General features: G+C 43.4%; 1 protein-coding gene across 2 annotated transcripts; it reads right to left on the bottom strand.

Moving 5' to 3' along the window:
* Nucleotides 1-3,192: 3,192 nt before the first annotated feature.
* Nucleotides 3,193-6,496, bottom strand: LOC139379355 (probable G protein-coupled receptor 85). 2 transcript variants are annotated; one of them, XM_071122162.1, is made up of 2 exons: nt 6,362-6,496; nt 3,193-5,112 (listed from the first exon to the last, which is right to left on the bottom strand). In XM_071122162.1, the coding sequence occupies exon 2, from the start codon at nt 4,955-4,957 to the stop codon at nt 3,824-3,826; it is 1,134 nt and encodes a 377-aa protein (XP_070978263.1). In that variant the 5' UTR covers nt 4,958-5,112; nt 6,362-6,496; the 3' UTR covers nt 3,193-3,823. The 2 variants fall into 2 exon arrangements, with proteins under 2 accessions (XP_070978263.1, XP_070978264.1); XM_071122163.1 differs by having other exon boundaries at nt 6,203-6,367.
* Between the last annotated feature and the right edge of the window lie 12,812 nt (nt 6,497-19,308).

Here is a 19,308-nt window from a genome sequence, read left to right as displayed (position 1 = left end):
ACTGAAAGCAAACAAACACAGTGTTAGATACAAACTAGGGCCGATGTCATTTCTGGCCACGATCTATTCCTGACAACCTCCCATTATCAACATAAAAGGGTCTGTAATGATTGCATCCAGAGAAAACTGACAAATGCAAATAGATTGCAAGACCCATATAGTAACTGACAGAGACCTTTTGGGGTGCACTAATGACATCTCCGACATAATTAGTTGCTTACCCTTGCTATGCAAAAAGGCCCTCAAAAAGATTTTCGGGTCAACTGCACCTTCGCAATTTGGCTGTCTTGTTTACAAGCAAGCTTTCCATGATTTCAGCATCGTCTTTTGTTTTTCGCAAGCAACTGGGCTAAGGTCATTTAATAATTCTTTGAGACTGGCATAGAAACGAAGATGCTTAAATACACGTTCCACAAAAGCAGACGATAAAACAGTGAATGAATGGGAAGCCTTCAACACAATTAAAGCATAAAACTCAATTCACTACCAATACATCTAGACAAAAGAGAAGCAGATTGGCAATTAGAAATTAATACAAATTGAATAACTGAAATATGGTTGTTGCATTCACCCCCTTTGTTTAGGCAAGCCTAAATTAGTTCAGGAATACATTTTGACATAACAAATCACATAATAAATCATAGGGATTGACATTATTTGTTCATGACTACTCCTTCCTCTATCCCCCATACATACAACATACAGTATGTAAAGTCCCTCAGTCAAGTATTGAATTCCAAGCACAGATTAAACTACAAAGACCAGGGAATTTTTCAAAAGCGTCATAAAGAAGGGCAGGGATTGGTAGATGGGTAACAATAACAAATCAGACATGAAATATCTCTTTAAGCATGGTCAAGTTAATAATTATGCTGTGGATGATGTATTAAACCACCCAGATACAACAAAGATACAGTCTTCCTTCTGAACTGAGCTGCAGCACAGGAAGGAAACTACTAAGGGATGTCACCATGAGGCCATTGGTGATCGGGGCAGACTAGTCGCTAAGCCCATCTGGAATTTTGTGCAAATGATTTCTGATCCCAGTCCGCCCCTGATTGGGGATTTTAAAACAGCTACAGAGTGCAATGGCAACATTGTAGTTATTTCACAATAATGACATAAATGATATAGTGAAAAGAAGAATACAATATACAGAATGCATCATGTATGCAACAAGGCATTAAAGTTATACTGCAAGAAAACATGGCAAAGGAATACACTTTTTGGCCTAAATGCAAAGCCTTATGTTTAGGGCAAATCCAACACAACACATTACTGAATAACTGCCTCCCTTTTTACAAGCATGGTGGTGGCTGCATCATGTTATGGGTGCGCTTGCCATCGGCAAAGACTGGTGAATAATTCAGGTTAAAAAGAGAAACGGCATGGAATTAAGTACAGGCAAAATCCTAGAGGAAAACCTGCTTCAGTCTGCTTTACACCAGACACTGGGAGAGGAATTCACCTTTCATAAACAACAACCTACAACACAAGGCCAAATCTACACTGGAGTTGATTACCAAGAAGACAATGAATGTTCCTGAGTGGCCAAATTACAGTTTTGACTTAAACCTGCTTGAAAATTTTTGGCAAAACTTGAAAATTGCTGTCTAGCCATGACCCCAAACACCTTGACAGAGCTTGAGGAATTTTGAAAATAATAATGGGAAAATATTGTACAATCCAGGTGTGCAATGCTCTTAGAGACGAACCCAAGAAGCCTCACAGCCGTAATCGGTGGTGAAGGTGTTTGTGACATGTATTGACTCAGGGGGGTGAATACTTATCTAATCAAGGTATATTAGTGTTTCTTTTTTCACAATTTCTAAAGAAATCTTTGATTTTTTTTCCCCCATTTTGACATTAAAGAGTATTTTGTGTAGATCATTTACAAAAAAATGACAATTAAATCTATTTTATTCCCACTTTGTGACAAGAAATCCAAGAGGGGTGAATACTTATAATACCCACTGTATTGGGGAAGTACTATTAAACTGTACCTAGGGAAGAGGATTTATAGTTTATTTATTTTGATACAACATAGATTATCGGATGGAATCAAAAAAATCTAAACAAGTGTTACAAAACATCAGATTAAAGTTTGGGATTTTTGAACAGTGATCAAATCTCTTGACTTGGTCAAACATGAAGGCCAGATTGAACATGAAATCTCTGTCAGTGAAAGGAAAAAAACAAGTTTGCAAAATGTAAAATTTTATTTTCAAAAATTGAAGCAACAGATTACACAGTTAACTTTCAGCAAATGCAATCCTAATTTAAACTGTACTCACATTCGGGACTTCAAAATGAAAGACTCACATACTTACACACAATCTATCTATAATATACAAAAAATAATACAGAATAAATATTAAAATGGCCACAAGAGAAAACGTAAGTTATTGAAAACAATCAGTAGAGAGCAAATGTAGGGAAAGTATAAACAGGACGGTGTGCCTGAAATGTTTTTTTCCTTTAACACTTTTTACAAATTGTGCAAGATTTCATACTAAGGCTCTGGTCTTGAAGTGACAGTTGTCTGAAGATTCACACACACGTGTCCGCACACACACACACACACACACACACACACACACACGCTCCCTGTGCTCTGAGCACTCTGTGGGGTGTACATAGCAAACCATTGCAGAATATAAAATGGGCTACTCTGCTGAGTGTACGACCTGTGATGCTTATGAGAGTGGACCAGCTTTTTTTTAAATGAACATGCACTTGACATTGATGTGAAAAGAATAAAGTACTTTTCAGGAGTGGATAAGAAAACCCAACAACTGAAAAACAGAACAATATCAGAACCATTAAGGCAAGAACACCTGGAGTGGCTTCAGCAATACTGTAACAATATTTCAGTGTTTAGGTAACATGGATGTGACACATTTAAGTATATCTTCACTGTCTTTTTTAAGGTTTGTTTGTTCTCAAAAAACAAGTTTTTATCCAAACACCATGTGATCTGTTTTTTTGTTTTTTTTTGTCAAATGTGAGTAGATTCAGAAAAAGAACTACTCCAGACAATAGGGACTTATGGATCATACAACTACAAGAAATAATTTCTAGATTTAAGTTGCAACTTCAAAACCACACATCATTATTCCCTTCATAAAGCCCCCCACCCCTGCCCCCCTCACACCCCAAAATAAAAAAAGATATCACTTACATTAAAACCAATTTAATCCTCTTGTGAAGGTGTCTTCCAACAGTTAGTCACCCAACATTGTTTTGCTTTACATACAACGAATGGGGTGTCATTTGCAAATTAAAGCATTCATTGTTTAGTTAGAGGGAAAACCAAGTTGTCCTTGCACCTTGCAATGCAACCGTTGATCAAAAAAAGAATCTTTACATTTTCTTTTTAGTGCAACTTTTAAATGTAAAACAATTCCAGTGACTCCTTAGAGGAAATGGTTTCTTAGTTTTCTGTTTTTTTTCACCGGAATCTTTTACCTCACTGAATTATCTTCAAAATATCCAAAGCAAGGGGTCAGTCCTTTGTTTTTGTAGTTTCACCATTCTTTTGTTCTTCTCTGCTTCTAAATTACTTTCCACAGCAGTTGTTTACTAGAACATAAACATAGGAAGGGTTCTCAGCTACCTGCTTATTCATTCCCTTCAACCTCCATGTATGATGTTCAATCACAGAACCAAGGGAGTGATTGACAGTCCAACTTCTGCCTCAGAAGAGAGGGAAGGAGGAGGAGGAGAAACAGGAGGATGAAGAGAAAGAGAGCTGTACAATGGGACAAAACCCAAATTGATGTCAATCAGTGGAGGAGTGGAAAGAAAAAAACAACCCAAGCCTTCATATAACGCAGTAGGGTTCCCTAGGTAACCTGGACTTTCTGCAGTAAAGGAGAGTGGTGCTGAAGCAGCGCCGGAGCTCCCTGTTGGAGAAGATGCAGATAAAGGGGTTGACTCCCGCCTGGGCGAAGCTCATCCACACCGCCGCGGTCAAGTACCCCCCTGGTACCGCGGGGCCCCTGGCAAACACCCTCCAATAGCAGGCCACTAGGTAGGGGCCCCAGAGCGTGAGAAAGAAGAAGGTCATGATGAAGAACATCCTACTTATCCTCTTTTCAGTCTTAAACTCGTCCAGCACCAGCAGGCGTCGCCGGCCCACTGCATTGCTGTTCTGCCTGATCCCCAGCAGGGTGGGCGGGGTGGGGCCCCTGCCGAACCCCGCCAGCCAGTTAGCCGCTGCTTGGCCGCTGGCCCCGGGGCCATGGAAGGTCCAGTTTTGGCTGACGGCAGGCACAAACTGGACTGGTTTCATCTTCCGGCGGTCATGAACGAAGAAGATTAGCTTGAGGTAGACAAGCTGGGTGGCCAGAAGGATCAGGGCGAGGAGCAGCATGAAGCCCAGGGAGTCGTTGGCTCTGAACGAGCGGTGCTGGAACGTACACTGGTCCTCCTCCCTTATGAAGGAGTACGTCCCCACGTCCAGCACCGGGGGAAAGGCCATGGCCACCGACAACGTCCACACCATGCAGATGACTGCCAGACACGTCCAGAAGGTGAGCCTCTTGGTGTAGAAGCGGTGGTGGGCTATGGCCAGGTAGCGTGTCACACTCACACAGAAGAGCATGAACGCTGTGTGAAAGCAGGACAGCACCCCCAGGAAGGCTATCACTTTGCAGGTAAGCGTGCCGTACGTCCAGGTGGAACCATTCTTGACGGAGGTGAAAACAAAGGGGAAGCAGATGGCGGAGCGCAGAATGTCCGAGGCGCACAGGTCCAGGAGGAAGTAGTACGGTGCGCGGTGCAGGCTCTTGTCTTTGACCAGTAGGATGGAGATCAGGAGGTTGCCAACGACGCCGACTCCAATGATAAAACCCAGGGATGTCAGTTTGAGAAATGTGGCGAGAGGAGAGACATTCTGCAAGATGTTGTGGTCCCCTGCATGGCTATAGTTCGCCATAGATGGAGGAGGGATCATAAAGATGTAGTAGCTTCAGCCAAGTATCATTATCTAGAGGCGGCAGGGGGAGGCGATAGATCCATTTGTTGTGCTTTGAAGCAGATTCCCGGCTTGTAAGCAGCCTCTCTTCTACGGCATCCTTTGTTCTTTTGTCTCATCACACCTAAAAATACCTGAAAAATACCAGTCACTGATCAGGATTCACTCATACTGTTTTTACATTGCATTGCACCCTCTAGCCTGTATCTGGGTGTATGATAAACTACAATTTCCCCTAGCCGTTGTCATTTATTTTCCATTTTCAGTTGAATTGCTCATTGCATTAATAATGGTATGCAATCAGTACAGAGCAGTGCCCTAGCTAGAATAGTTAGTCCACAGATGAGCTTAATAAGACACAAGCATTAATCCTGGTTACAATAATATACTTTCTTTTATGGGCCACCCTTTTAGAAATGACAGAAGATTATAGAAAATACAAGAAATGTTATAATAAGACAACGTTTTAAGTCACTATTAAAGGGGAAATGCATATTATCTTATGTCTGGTAGGAAAGGGGGTAAACAAAAGGGTTCCATTCGATGTTTGGTCGTTTTATTATGTCGTAAAACGTGTTTAACATTATGCAGCAAGAAAGCTGTTGATCACACCCAAAGACCCTGCAGAATTGATCTGACCAGGGGATGCTTACAATAAACTCTGCCTGCGCCTTCATGATTTGTTGAAAATTAACGGATGTTGCATACAGAATAAAAAGCATCCATGTTTTTGTCTGATTAACAGTTGACTGGAATTACACGGCCGACGTTATAATAAACTATTCACCTGATTAAGGCGGTTTATTGACCTGGGCTTTTATCTATTTCCCAGCTCAGCTTTGATTTTAGGCGATAGACTATCGAATCTCACGAGCATATTAACAAAGAACACCGTCTAGTCGAAATTATATTTGATACCCTATGAATGGTTTATTGATGCTTATAACAATGAGGTGATAAATCCAATTCTGCATTTCGATGCAAATGAATCACGAATTAAATAAACAATTCAATACTAGACAGCTATGCAAAAACATGGCATATTCTGTTATTTAAATTTTAATATATATCAAACAAAGGCTATTCGTGACGGTTATTTTCCGAATTCTGTCATTATTGCAGAGATGCACTTTTAAGCATTATCTATTCTTCGGATGAGCGTTATACGAGTGGTTCCCATGCATTTTGGTTATAATTCATTCGATTACAATTTATATTTCTCACCGTTCACTGTTGGATTGAACATTACAGTGTAGCGAATCCGCACGTCCATTAGGCAGAAGAATTTCCAAGAACCCGCTATGAATTGAAGGGAATCCAAAACCACAGAAAATAAGCGAATAAAAATCGAAATAACTGCTAAGATATAAATTAAAAGCATACCTGTTGATATCCCTTTTGGTTTCCCTGGAGCGTATTTACATTGTAGAAGCCACTTTGCTGTAAAAAGCTTGGTTTGTTGCCTGCCTGCCCTTTTACCACAGTGAATATACAGTAAACGGAACAGACAGAGCATGCGCACGGATCCTATTTGTGATCCAAGACGTGTCTTGTCTCTTGTTGCAGCACTATAGTCTCTCGTGGCAACATCTGCTCAGTGGGTGCAGCATCACAAGTCCTCTCGTTACCTTCGTCAGTCATTATAGCCTACAGTGGGAGAGAGTGCGACCGGATCACTCATTCTGAGATTCATTGCAATAGATCCCCATTTCTGCATAATATGCGTTTAGGTTATAGTCGACCTATATAGCTTATCAATTCTACTAATCCTATATGCGGCTGCCACGTTCCTGTGCACTAGGCCTACACCCAACTCTAATTTAGAAGCAAGGATTAACAACAATCAATACCACCAGTACATGTAAAATGTGGTTTTTAGATAATGCTATATTACATTGCTACATGTATCATGTCATAAATGAATATGTAACAGTAACTGAGGGGTTCAACTAGGTGATGGTTCACCTAAGGCTAGACTGACTTCTCATATGTATAATTAACAAGCACTTCATACAGTATGTGTGTTGGTGTGCATGCAAATAGAATCTCCATTGTAATTGTTGTGCTTTTCATTTCAAGGCTATGTCAGTAGAATACAGTGATGTCATACCCGACACCCACAGGCCACAGGCTATTGTGAAAGAATATTGACTGGCAACATCCATGCAACCGCTGAAATATTGTAAATCTTTCATTGTTTATGGATTGTTGGTATTTTATGAACAGTGTTGTGTAGGCTTTTCTATAGTCTAGTTCAGGGGTCACCAACTGGTCATGGAGAGCTGCAGTGTGTCGAGGATTTTGTTCCAGCTCAGCTCCAACACATCTGCTTCAAATGACTGTGGTCTAATTATTTTAATTGGCAGCGGTGTTTGTGCTGGACTGAAACAAAAGCCTGCACACACTGCATCTCTCCTTTACCCCCCTGAGCTATATCTTATGCTCAGGGTGGGGGGGGTGGTCATGGAGAAGGTTGCTTAGAAGGTTGTTTGGTATGGAGAAACTCAATACTAGACCAGTGTTCAATCTTTACACTGTCAATTGTTTTACAGCATAGAAGCTAGGGACATTACATTGATGGTTTAAATATTAGAAGGCCACAAATTCCCTTTTGTGAGCAATATAGTAAAGGACACTGGTCATTTACATGTATGTGTGAAATGAAGGGCCCATGATGCAATTAACAAAGGTATTTATTCTCTATCAAGCAGATGTTTTAACAGTGTTAGCTATAAGAACGGTGAAAGCACTTCTGACAGAACACACTTTAGCTACTGTGCTTGTAACAGTTGACAGATGGCAATTCACCTGGCATGGCAATGTCAATATTTCATGAAAGGACAGATAATCATCACAATCTCTTTGGAGGGACATACATTATTCAGAGGTACAGTATCTGAAGATATTCAAGTCCAAGCAAAATCAAATGTTGTCATATTATGGTAACATAGCCTACTATGTATAGTCCAAAATGTGTCATGTCTCAGGACCTTGGTCGTATTGTGATAGGCAGTAACCTACAGGTACAGGTATGTTATTTGGTCCTGCAAATCCAACAGTGCGCATGCTCCCAGTTCCTGTTCTCAAATTCCTTGTTTTGTAGTTCGTTGTTTGTCTTCTTCATTCAGGCAACTTCGTACATTTCAGCAAAATAAGGCACACGACTCTTGTTCTGTCAGTCAAAAATGACCCAGGATAGTCAAGATACTGTAGACTGCGGAGAAACATTTCCGGATACAGGCCAGCAGCCAGTCCCTTGAGCCGTTTTGGTTTCTCAGAACTGTCCATTTCTCTGTCGTGTGTACCAGCCGATGCACGCGCAAACGCCCACCACCGATATGATAACCCCGAGCAGAAGTGCAACGGCGTCCCCTCCGTCAAATGCCTCCGCGGAGGGAATGAGCGAAACAAACATCACCAACAGCATCGCTAGAACTTTAGGGAGCTCGGGCATGGGAACCATGTTACTTCCAGTGCAGATCAGATGATTGCTGTGACGCACGACGTAGTCAGATGATATGGGAGCATTTCCTCATTCGTCTGTCGACCAATTAAATTGCTGCATTATTCCTTGTTTTGCCGCTCGTTTTCACTGTCAGACGGTATTTGAATAGTTTTGTTACACATTTACACTATACGTACCAGGCAAAAGTTTGGACACACCTACTCATTTAAGGGTTTTTCTTTATGTTTTACTATTTTCTACATTGTAGAATAATAGTGGATACATCAAAACTATGAAATAGCACATATGGAATCATGTAGTAACCAAAACAGGTTTAAAGAAATCAACATATATTTTTGATTTTAGATTCTTCAAAGTAGCCACCCTTTGCCTTGATGACAGCTTTGCACACTCTTGGCATTCTCTCAATCAGCTTCATGAGGTAGTCACCAGGAATGTGTTTCAATTAAGAGGTGAGCCTTGTTAAAAGACAATTTGTGGAATTCCTTTCCCTCTTAATGTGTTTGAGCCAATCAGTTGTGTTGTGACAAGGTAGGGGTGGTATAAAGAAGATAGCCCTATTTGGTAAAAGACCAAGTCCATATTATTCCAAGAACAGCTCAAATAACAAAGAGAAACGACACTCCATCACTATTTTAAGTCATGAAGGTCAGTCAATGCAGAAAATTTCAAGAACTTTAAAGTTTTTCTAAGTGCAGTCGTAAAAACCATCAAGCACAATGATGAAACTGGTTCTCATGAGGACCGCCACAGGAAAGGAAGACCCAGAGTTATCGCTGCTGCAGAGGATAAGTTCATTAGAGTTACCAGCCTCAGAAATTGCAGCCCAAATAAATGCTTCACAGAGTTCAGGTAACAGACACATGAATCGTGAATCAGGCCTTTATGGTCGATTTACTTCAAAGAAACCACCACTAAAGGACACCAAAAATAAGAAGAGACTTGCTTGGGACAAGAGACACGAGCAATGGACATTAGACCGATGGAAATCTGTCCTTTGTTCTGATGAGTCCAAATTTGTGATTTTTGTTTCCAACCCCCGTGTCTTTGTGAGATATGCAGAGTAGGTGAAGGGATGATCTCCGCATGTGTGGTTCCCACCGTGAAGCATGGAAGAGGAGGTGTGATGGTGTGGGTGTGCTTTGCTGGTGACACTGTCGTGATTTATTTAGAATTCAAGGCACACTTAACCAAAATCAAATCAAATGTTATTTGTCACATGCGCCAAACACAACCGGTTGTAGAGATTTCAGTGAAATGCTTACTTACAAGGCCCTTAACCTAGAATGCAGTTTTAAGAAAATACCTAAAGAAAAGTAGAGATAATAATAACAAATAACTAAAGAGCAGCAGTAAATAACAATAGAGGGGCTATATATAGGGGGTACCGGTACAGAGTTAGTGTGCGGGGGAACCGGTGTTGAGGTAATTGAGGTAATATGTACATGTGGGGCGGCAGGGTAGCCTAGTGGTTAGAGCGTTGAAGCTCTCAACCTGCTCCTCTACAGCCCCTTTTCCTGTAGTCTTTAATCATCTCTTTTGTCTTGATCACGTTGAGGGAGAGGTTGTTATGTTTGCACCACACGGTCAGGTCTCTGACCTCCTCCCTATAGGCTCATTCATTGTTGTCGGTAATCAGGCCTACCACTGTTGTGTTGTCGGCAAACTTAATGAGGGTGTTGGAGTCGTGCCTGGCCATTCAGTCATGGGTGAACAGGGAGTACAGGAGGAGACTGAGCACGCACCCCTGAGGGAGCCCCGTGTTGAGGATCAGCGTGGCAGATATGTTGTTATTTACCCTTACCACCTGGGGGCAGCCCATCAGGAAGTCCAGGATCCAGTTGCAGAGGGAGGTGTTTAATCCCAGAGTCCTTAGTTTAGTGATGATCTTTGAGGGCACTATGGTGTTGAAAGCTGAGCTGTAGTCAATGAATAGCATTCTCACATAGGTGTTCCTTTTGTCCAGGTGTGAAAGGGCATGGTGGAGTGCAATAGAGATTGCATCATCTGTGGATCTGTTGGGCCAGTATGCAAATTGTAGTGGGTCTAGGGTTTCTGGGATAATGGTGTTGATGTGAGCCATGACCAGCCTTTCAAAGCACTTCATGGCTAAAGACGTGAGTGCTACAGGTCGGTAGTCATTTAGGCAGGTTACCTTAGTGTTCTTTGGCAGAGGGACAATGGTGGTCTGCTTGAAACATGTTAGTATTACAGACTCAGTCTGTAATGTTGGTATTACAGACACTTTCTAGTTGGTCAGCGCATGCTCAGAGTACACGTCCTGGTAATCTGTCTGGTCCTGTGGCCTTGTGAATGTTGGCCTGTTTAAAGGTCTTACATCGGATGCAGAGAGCGTAATCACACAGTCGTCCGGAACAGCTGATGCTCTCCTGCATGTTTCAGTGTTGCTTGCCTTGAAGCAAGCATGGAAGTAATTTAGCTCGTCAGGTAGGCTCGTGTCACTGGGCAGCTTGCTGCTGTGCTTCCCTTGTAGTCTGTAATAGTTTGCAAGCCCTGCCACATCCGACGAGTGTCGGAGCCGGTGTAGTACGATTCAATATTAGTCCTGTTTTGATGCTTTGCCTGTTTGATGGTTCGTCGGAGGGCTTAGCTAGAGTTCTTATAAGGGTCCGGGAGAGAGTCCGCTCCTTGAAAGCGGTAGCTCTACCCTTTAGATATACTACAAAGTAGGTGGACACCTGCTCGTCAAACATCTCATTCCAAAATCATGACATTAATATGGATTTGATCCCCCCTTTGCTGCTATAAAATCTTCCCCTCTTCTGGGAAGGCTTTCCACTAGATGCTGGAACATTACTGCAGGGACTTGCTTCCATTCTACCACAAGAGCATTAGTAAGGTCGGGCACTGATATTTGGCGATTAGACCTGGCTCACAGTCGACGTTCTAATTCATACCAAAGGTGTTCAATAGGGTTGAGGTCAGGGCTCTTTGCAGGACAGTGAAGTTCTTCCACACCAATCTCGACAAACCATTTCTGTATGGACCTCGCTTTGTGCACGGGGGCATCGTCATGCTGAAACAGGAAAGGGCCTTCCCCAAATTGTTCCCAAAAAGTTGGAAGCACAGAATCATCTAGAATGCCATTGTATGCTGTATGTAGCGTTAAGATTTCCCCTCACTGGAACACAGGGGCCTAGTCTGAACCATTAACAACAACCCCAGACCATTATTCCTCCTCCACCAAACTTTACAGTTGGCACTATGCATTGGGGCAGGTAGCATTCTCCTAGCATCCGCCAAACCCTGATTCTTCCGTCGGACTGCCAAATGACAAAGCATAATTCATCACTCCAGAGAATGTGTTTCCACTGCTACATAGTCCAATGGCGTCAAGCTTTACACCACTCCAGCTGACACTTGGCATTGCTCATGGTGATCTTTGGCTTGTGTGAGGCTGCTCGGTCATGGAAACACATTTCATGAAGCTCCCGATATACAGTTATTGTGCTGACGTTGCTTCCAGATGCAGTTTGGAACTCAGTACTGAGTGTTGCAACCGAGGACAGGTGATTTTTACGAGCTACGCGTTTCAGCACTCGGCGGTCCTGTTCTGTGAGCTTATGTGGCCTACCACTTCGTGGCTGATCCCTTGTTGCTCCTAGATGTTTTCACTTCACAATAACAGCACTTACAGTTGACTGGGGCAGCTCTAGCAGGGCAGAAACTTGACAAACTTACTTATTGGAAAGGTGGCATCCTATGACAGTGCCATGATGAAAGTCACTGAGATCTTCAGTAAGAACTTTCTACTGCCAATGTTTGTCTTTGGAGATTGCATGGCTGTGTGATCAATTTTATACATCTGTCAGCAACGGGTGTGGCTGAAATAGCCAAATCCACTCATTTGAAGGGGGGTCCACATACTTTTGTATATAAGGTACCAGTCAAAAGTTTGAACACACCTACTCAAAACTATGGGATTTTCTTTATTTTTACTATTTTCTACATTTTAGAATAATAGGGAAGACATCAAAACTATGATATAACACATATGGAATAATGTAGTAACCACCCCAAAAAAGTTGCCACCCTTTGCCTTGATAACAGCTATGCACACTCTTGGCCTTCTCTCAACCTGCTTCACCTGGAATGCTTTTCTTGAAGGAGTTCCCACATATGCTGAGCATTTGTTGGCTGCATTACCTACACTCTGCGATCCAGCTGATCCCAAACCATCTCAATTGGGTTGAAGTCGGGTGATTGTGGAGGCCAGGTCATCTGATGCAGCACTCCATCACTCTCCTTCTTGGTCAAATAGCCATTACATGAAAAACAAATGATAGTCCCACTAAGCCTAAAACAGATGGGATAGCGTATCGCTGCAGAATGCTGTGGTAGCCATGCTCACTACAGAGGGTAGTGCATATGGCCCAGTACATCAGCGGGGCCAAGCTTCCTGCCATCCAGGACCTCTATACCAGGCGGTGTCAGAGGAAGGCCCTACAAATTGTCAAAGTCTCCATCCACCCAAGTCACAGACTGTTCTCTTTGCTACCGCATGGCAAGAGGTACTGGAGCGCCAAGTCTAGGTCCAAAAGGCTTCTCAACAGCCTCTACCCCCAAGCCGTAAGACTCCTGAACAGCTAATCAAATGGCTACTCAGACTATTTTCATTGCCCCCCCCCCTTCTACACTGCTGCTACTCTCTGTTATTATCTATGCACAGTCACTTTAAATCAAATCAAATCAAATCAAATTTTATTTGTCACATACACATGGTTAGCAGATGTTAATGCGAGTGTAGCGAAATGCTTGTGCTTCTAGTTCAGACAATGCAGTAATAACAAGTCATCTAACTAACAATTCCAAAACTACTGTCTTGTACACAGTGTAAGGGGATAAAGAATATGTACATAAGGATATATGAATGAGTGATGGTACAGAGCAGCATAGGCAAGATACAGTAGATGGTATCGAGTACAGTATATACATATGAGATGAGTATGTAAACAAAGTGGCATAGTTAAAGTGGCTAGTGATACATGTATTACATAAGGATACAGTCGATGATATAGAGTACAGTATATACGTATGCATATGAGATGAATAATGTAGGGTAAGTAACATTATATAAGGTAGCATTGTTTAAAGTGGCTAGTGATATATTTACATAATTTCCCATCAATTCCCATTATTAAAGTGGCTGGAGTTGAGTCAGTGTCAGTGTGTTGGCAGCAGCCACTCAATGTTAGTGGTGGCTGTTTAACAGTCTGATGGCCTTGAGATAGAAGCTGTTTTTCAGTCTCTCGGTCCCAGCTTTGATGCACCTGTACTGACCTCGCCTTCTGGATGATAGCGGGGTGAACAGGCAGTGGCTCGGGTGGTTGATGTCCTTGATGATCTTTATGGCCTTCCTGTGACATCGGGTGGTGTAGGTGTCCTGGAGGGCAGGTAGTTTGCCCCCGGTGATGCGTTGTGCAGACCTCACTACCCTCTGGAGAGCCTTACGGTTGAGGGCGGAGCAGTTGCCGTACCAGGCGGTGATACAGCCCGCCAGGATGCTCTCGATTGTGCATCTGTAGAAGTTTGTGAGTGCTTTTGGTGACAAGCCGAATTTCTTCAGCCTCCTGAGGTTGAAGAGGCGCTGCTGCGCCTTCTTCACAATGCTGTCTGTGTGAGTGGACCAATTCAGTTTGTCTGTGATGTGTATGCCGAGGAACTTAAAACTTGCTACCCTCTCCACTACTGTTCCATCGATGTGGATAGGGGGGTGTTCCCTCTGCTGTTTCCTGAAGTCCACAATCATCTCCTTAGTTTTGTTGACGTTGAGTGTGAGGTTATTTTCCTGACACCACACTCCGAGGGCCCTCACCTCCTCCCTGTAGGCCGTCTCGTCGTTGTTGGTAATCAAGCCTACCACTGTTGTGTCGTCCGCAAACTTGATGATTGAGTTGGAGGCGTGCGTGGCCACGCAGTCGTGGGTGAACAGGGAGTACAGGAGAGGGCTCAGAACGCACCCTTGTGGGGCCCCAGTGTTGAGGATCAGCGGGGAGGAGATGTTGTTGCCTACCCTCACCACCTGGGGGCGGCCCGTCAGGAAGTCCAGTACCCAGTTGCACAGGGCGGGGTCGAGACCAAGCAAATTGGAGTGGGTCTAGGGTGTCAGGTAGGGTGGAGGTGATATGGTCCTTGACTAGTCTCTCAAAGCACTTCATGATGACGGAAGTGAGTGCTACGGGGCGGTAGTCGTTTAGCTCAGTTACCTTAGCTTTCTTGGGAACAGGAACAATGGTGGCCCTCTTGAAGCATGTGGGAACAGCAGACTGGTATAGGGATTGATTGAATATGTCCGTAAACACACCGGCCAGCTGGTCTGCGCATGCTCTGAGGGCACGGCTGGGGATGCCGTCTGGGCCTGCAGCCTTGCGAGGGTTAACACGTTTAAATGTCTTACTCACCTCGGCTGCAGTGAAGGAGAGACAGCATGTTTTCGTTGCAGGCCGTGTCAGTGGCACTGTATTGTCCTCAAAGCGGGCAAAAAAGTTATTTAGTCTGCCTGGGAGCAGGACATCCTGGTCCGTGACTGGGCTGGATTTCTTCCTGTAGTCCGTGATTGACTGTAGACCCTGCCACATGCCTCTTGTGTCTGAGCCGTTGAATTGAGATTCTACTTTGTCTCTGTACTGACGCTTAGCTTGTTTGATAGCCTTGCGGAGGGAATAGCTGCACTGTTTGTATTCGGTCATGTTACCAGACACCTTGCTCTGATTAAAAGCAGTGGTTCACGCTTTCAGTTTCACGCGAATGCTGCCATCAATCCACGGTTTCTGGTTAGGGAATGTTTTAATCGTTGCTATGGGAACGACATCTTCAACGCACGTTCTAATGAACTCGCACACCGAATCAGTGTATTCGTCAATGTTGTTGTCTGACGCAATACGAAACATGTCCCAGTCCACGTGATGGAAGCAGTCTTGGAGTGTGGAGTCAGCTTGGTCGGACCAGCGTTGGACAGACCTCAGCGTGGGAGCCTCTTGTTTTAGTTTCTGTCTGTAGGCAGGGATCAACAAAATGGAGTCGTGGTCAGCTTTTCCGAAAGGGGGGCGGGGCAGGGCCTTATATGCATCGCGGAAGTTAGAGTAACAATGATCCAAGGTCTTTCCACCCCTGGTTGCGCAATCAATATGCTGATAAAATTTAGGGAGTCTTGTTTTCAGATTAGCCTTGTTAAAATCCCCAGCTACAATGAATGCAGCCTCCGGATAAATGGTTTCCAGTTTGCAAAGAGTCAAATAAAGTTCATTCAGAGCCATCGATGTGTCTGCTTGGGGGGGATATATACGGCTGTGATTATAATCGAAGAGAATTCTCTTGGTAGATAATGCGGTCTACATTTGATTGTGAGGAATTCTAAATCAGGTGAACAGAAGGATTTGAGTTCCTGTATGTTTCTTTCATCACACCATGTCACGTTAGCCATAAGGCATACGCCCCCGCCCCTCTTCTTACCAGAAAGATGTTTGTTTCTGTCTGCGCGATGCGTGGAGAAACCCGTTGGCTGCACCGCCTCGGATAGCGTCTCTCCAGTGAGCCACGTTTCCGTGAAGCAAAGAACGTTACAGTCTCTGATGTCCCTCTGGAATGCTACCCTTGCTCGGATTTCATCAACCTTGTTGTCAAGAGACTGGACATTGGCAAGAATGCTAGGGAGTGGTGCACGGTGTGCCCGTCTCCGGAGTCTGACCAGAAGACCGCCTCGTTTCCCTCTTTTTCTGAGTCGTTTTTTTGGGTCGCTGCATGGGATCCGCTCCGTTGTCCTGTTTGTAAGGCAGAACACAGGATCCGCGTCGCGAAAAACATATTCTTGGTCGTACTGATGGTGAGTTGACGCTGATCTTATATTCAGTAGTTCTTCTCGACTGTATGTAATGAAACCTAAGATGACCTGGGGTACTAATGTAAGAAATAACACGTAAAAAAACAAAAAACTGCATAGTTTCCTAGGAACGCGAAGCGAGGCGGCCATCTCTGTCGGCGCCGGAAGTAGCTCTACCGGAAATAACTCTACCTACATGTACATATTACCTCAATTACCTCGACACCGGTGCCCCGTACACTGACTCTGTACCGGTTCCCCCTGTATTTAGCCCCTCTATTTCTATTTACTGCTGCTCTTTAATCATTTGTTATTCTTATCTCTTACTTATTTTATTCAGGTATTTTCTTAAAACTGCATTCTTGGTTAAGGGCCTTGTAAGTAAGCATTTCACTGTAACGTCTACACCTTTTGTATTCGGTGCACGTGACAAGTAACATTTGATTTGATTTTGGTTAAATGTGCCTTGAATTCTAAATAAATTAGGACAGTGTCACGAGCAAAGCACACCCACACCATCACACCTCCTCTTCCATGCTTCATGGTGGGAACCACACATGCGGAGATCATCCCTTTACCTACTCTGCGTCTCACAAAGACATGGGGGTTGGAACCAAAAATCTCAAATTTGGACTCATCAGACCAAAGGACAGATTTCCACCAGTCTGATGTCCATTGCTCGTGTCTCTTGTCCCAAGCAAGTCTCTTCTTATTATTGGTGTCCTTTAGTGGTGGTTTCTTTGCAGCAAATCGACCTTGAAGGCCTGATTCACGCAGTCTACTCTCAACAGTTGATGTTGAGATGTGTCTGTTACCTGAACTCTGTGAAGCATTTATTTGGGCTGCAATTTCTGAGGCAGAGATAACTGATTTGAATTGATGTTTTTCGATATTAGTTTAGCTTTTGTGTGTTCCTTTATCTTCGGATGAACATTTTGCAGCGACATGCTGTTGCTATGGCATTCGTTCTACTTCTGTTATGGTCGACTGCTCATAGCTTTATTATTTAATTTAACAACTTTTCCATCACCATACACAATTTATATTCTTATATTAAATATATAATTATTTTATTTTTCACAAACTATACTTATTCAGTGAATTTTTGAATATATTTTTTTTACCTTATTCCTTTGCTTATAGTCTTTCAATATTCATCTCATCACACAGTAAACCAAGCTCATTAGCTAGTCTTGTTTGAACTGAAAACCTCAATTAGATAGGCCTATGTGAAGTGGAGATGAAGAAATGCACTCTGCACTATACGTTGGATGTGCGTCAATGTTTGTGAGTTTTCCTATGTTGTTTCACAGTTCTGAGGGAGAAATAGTCAAAGGAGTTGGCTACATTGAAGTTTTCAAGGCTAAGGGAGAGAATGACAGCCATGTGTACAATATTAACTCCTCTGTGGAAAAAGGACTGACCAAGAGATGACATCATCAGGGGAGATGTGTCAAGTAGGACCTGGGTGAACCCTTCTGATGTTTCTTGACAATCTTGAATTATAGCCTGATCTTCTAAAAAGCATGTGGTTTGTATCTGTAACAATATTTCTACCTCTTTGGTCATGAGGGCATTAAAAAACGTATGCCTTTTAAAAACCCTGTTTGTGTCGCAAATACTTTTCCTGTTGACCACAAATAGACTACACATGTTATGTTGTTGATATTGAACAAACGCTAGGCCCTACTATTGAAATCAAAATGGCTAATGAGAAATCCACACACACTAACGCACTGGACTTCGTATTTGATCAATGGGCAGCCAGCCTAGTTATGCTAATTTCGAACATGCCCCCATCCCCTGCTCTGCTTACTGTAGCCTATTCTTGTGAGATGAAACGTCATGTTTCCCCTAACTGACACGCTGTGCTACGTTTCACCTCGTGCCACAAATGAATTGGCATATGGTACGACGATGGTGCGGGAGTTTGTATATCTCTCTGCTTGCTCACGTGCGATGCCATGCTGCGGAGTTCTAGTAATTTAATTAGGATGCACCAGCCAAGCTAAAGTATTGACCTTTGCCATGCCGCAATACTTGACCTGCTCCACCCCCGCTCCCCTCTCCTCTCCACCTCACCCCTCTCCCTGTGACACCCCAGCAGCATGCCACACACATACACACAAACATATACACAGTTTTGTATTGCTATCCTTGTGGGGACAAAATAATTGATTCCTATTTTCCCTAACACCTAACTCTAAATCTAACACTAAGCCTAACCTTCAGCCTAACCTTAATGCCAAACTCTTAACCCTAAAACTATACCTAACCGTAACTCCTAACCCTAAACCTAACCGTAATCCCTAATTGTGGGAGTGATTGTGGGACCGGCAAAATGTTCCCACTTGTCCAAATGTTCCTTGTTTTACTATCCTTGTGAGGACTTCTGGTGGCCACAAGGATAGTTATACAAAATACACACACATACACACATACCAGCAGCACACAGGGCCTGCAGAATTGATAACCCATGTGGAATGGTGAGCCTGGTATAGCGTACTGATGAGGACATTACAATGCAGAACATCGTCCCAGAGAGATTAATGGTACTGTCCTGACCGTTAGACAAACACTCTAATTTCTATATATTCGCTCATCCCCGGTGCTGATCAATTACCAGCTCCAGTGAGAGCCTGGGAGGCTGAAGGCTGGAGTGAGTGGTGTGGGATCTGGGGTGGTGTGAAGGCTGGCAGGGTGGAGGTGGTACTGCATTGTGGTAATTGTGTCAGGCCCCTAGTCCTGTCTTTCCTGTCCCAGCTGACCAGCTCTCCGACGGCCTTCAGATGGGCACTTGTCCCCCGGAACTGATAAAGCTCCAAACAGTGCTGGAATCCTTCATGGTCATCTGTCTGTCTGTACGGATTTAAGTACTTGCATAGTCATACGTGCATGTGTGTGTGTGTCACTGGGCTCCATGGCTGTGATTGGAATGCATATTTAGTCATAGAATCCGCCACTGCCCAAACCACAGAGATTTTGTCAGAAATAGGATGAATTATACACAAAAAAAAGAGGTAT

This window comes from Oncorhynchus clarkii, chromosome 21 (assembly GCF_045791955.1).
Source record: "Oncorhynchus clarkii lewisi isolate Uvic-CL-2024 chromosome 21, UVic_Ocla_1.0, whole genome shotgun sequence".
Lineage (NCBI taxonomy): Eukaryota > Metazoa > Chordata > Actinopteri > Salmoniformes > Salmonidae > Oncorhynchus > Oncorhynchus clarkii.
Note: the sequence above shows the minus strand (reverse complement) of the source record. Positions and strands in the feature narration are given on the sequence as shown.

Bases quoted from the DNA above. Each gene is read 5' to 3' on its own strand.
- LOC139379355 (XM_071122162.1), bottom strand. From the start codon at position 4,957: ATGATCCCTCCTCCATCTATGGCGAACTATAGCCATGCAGGGGACCAC.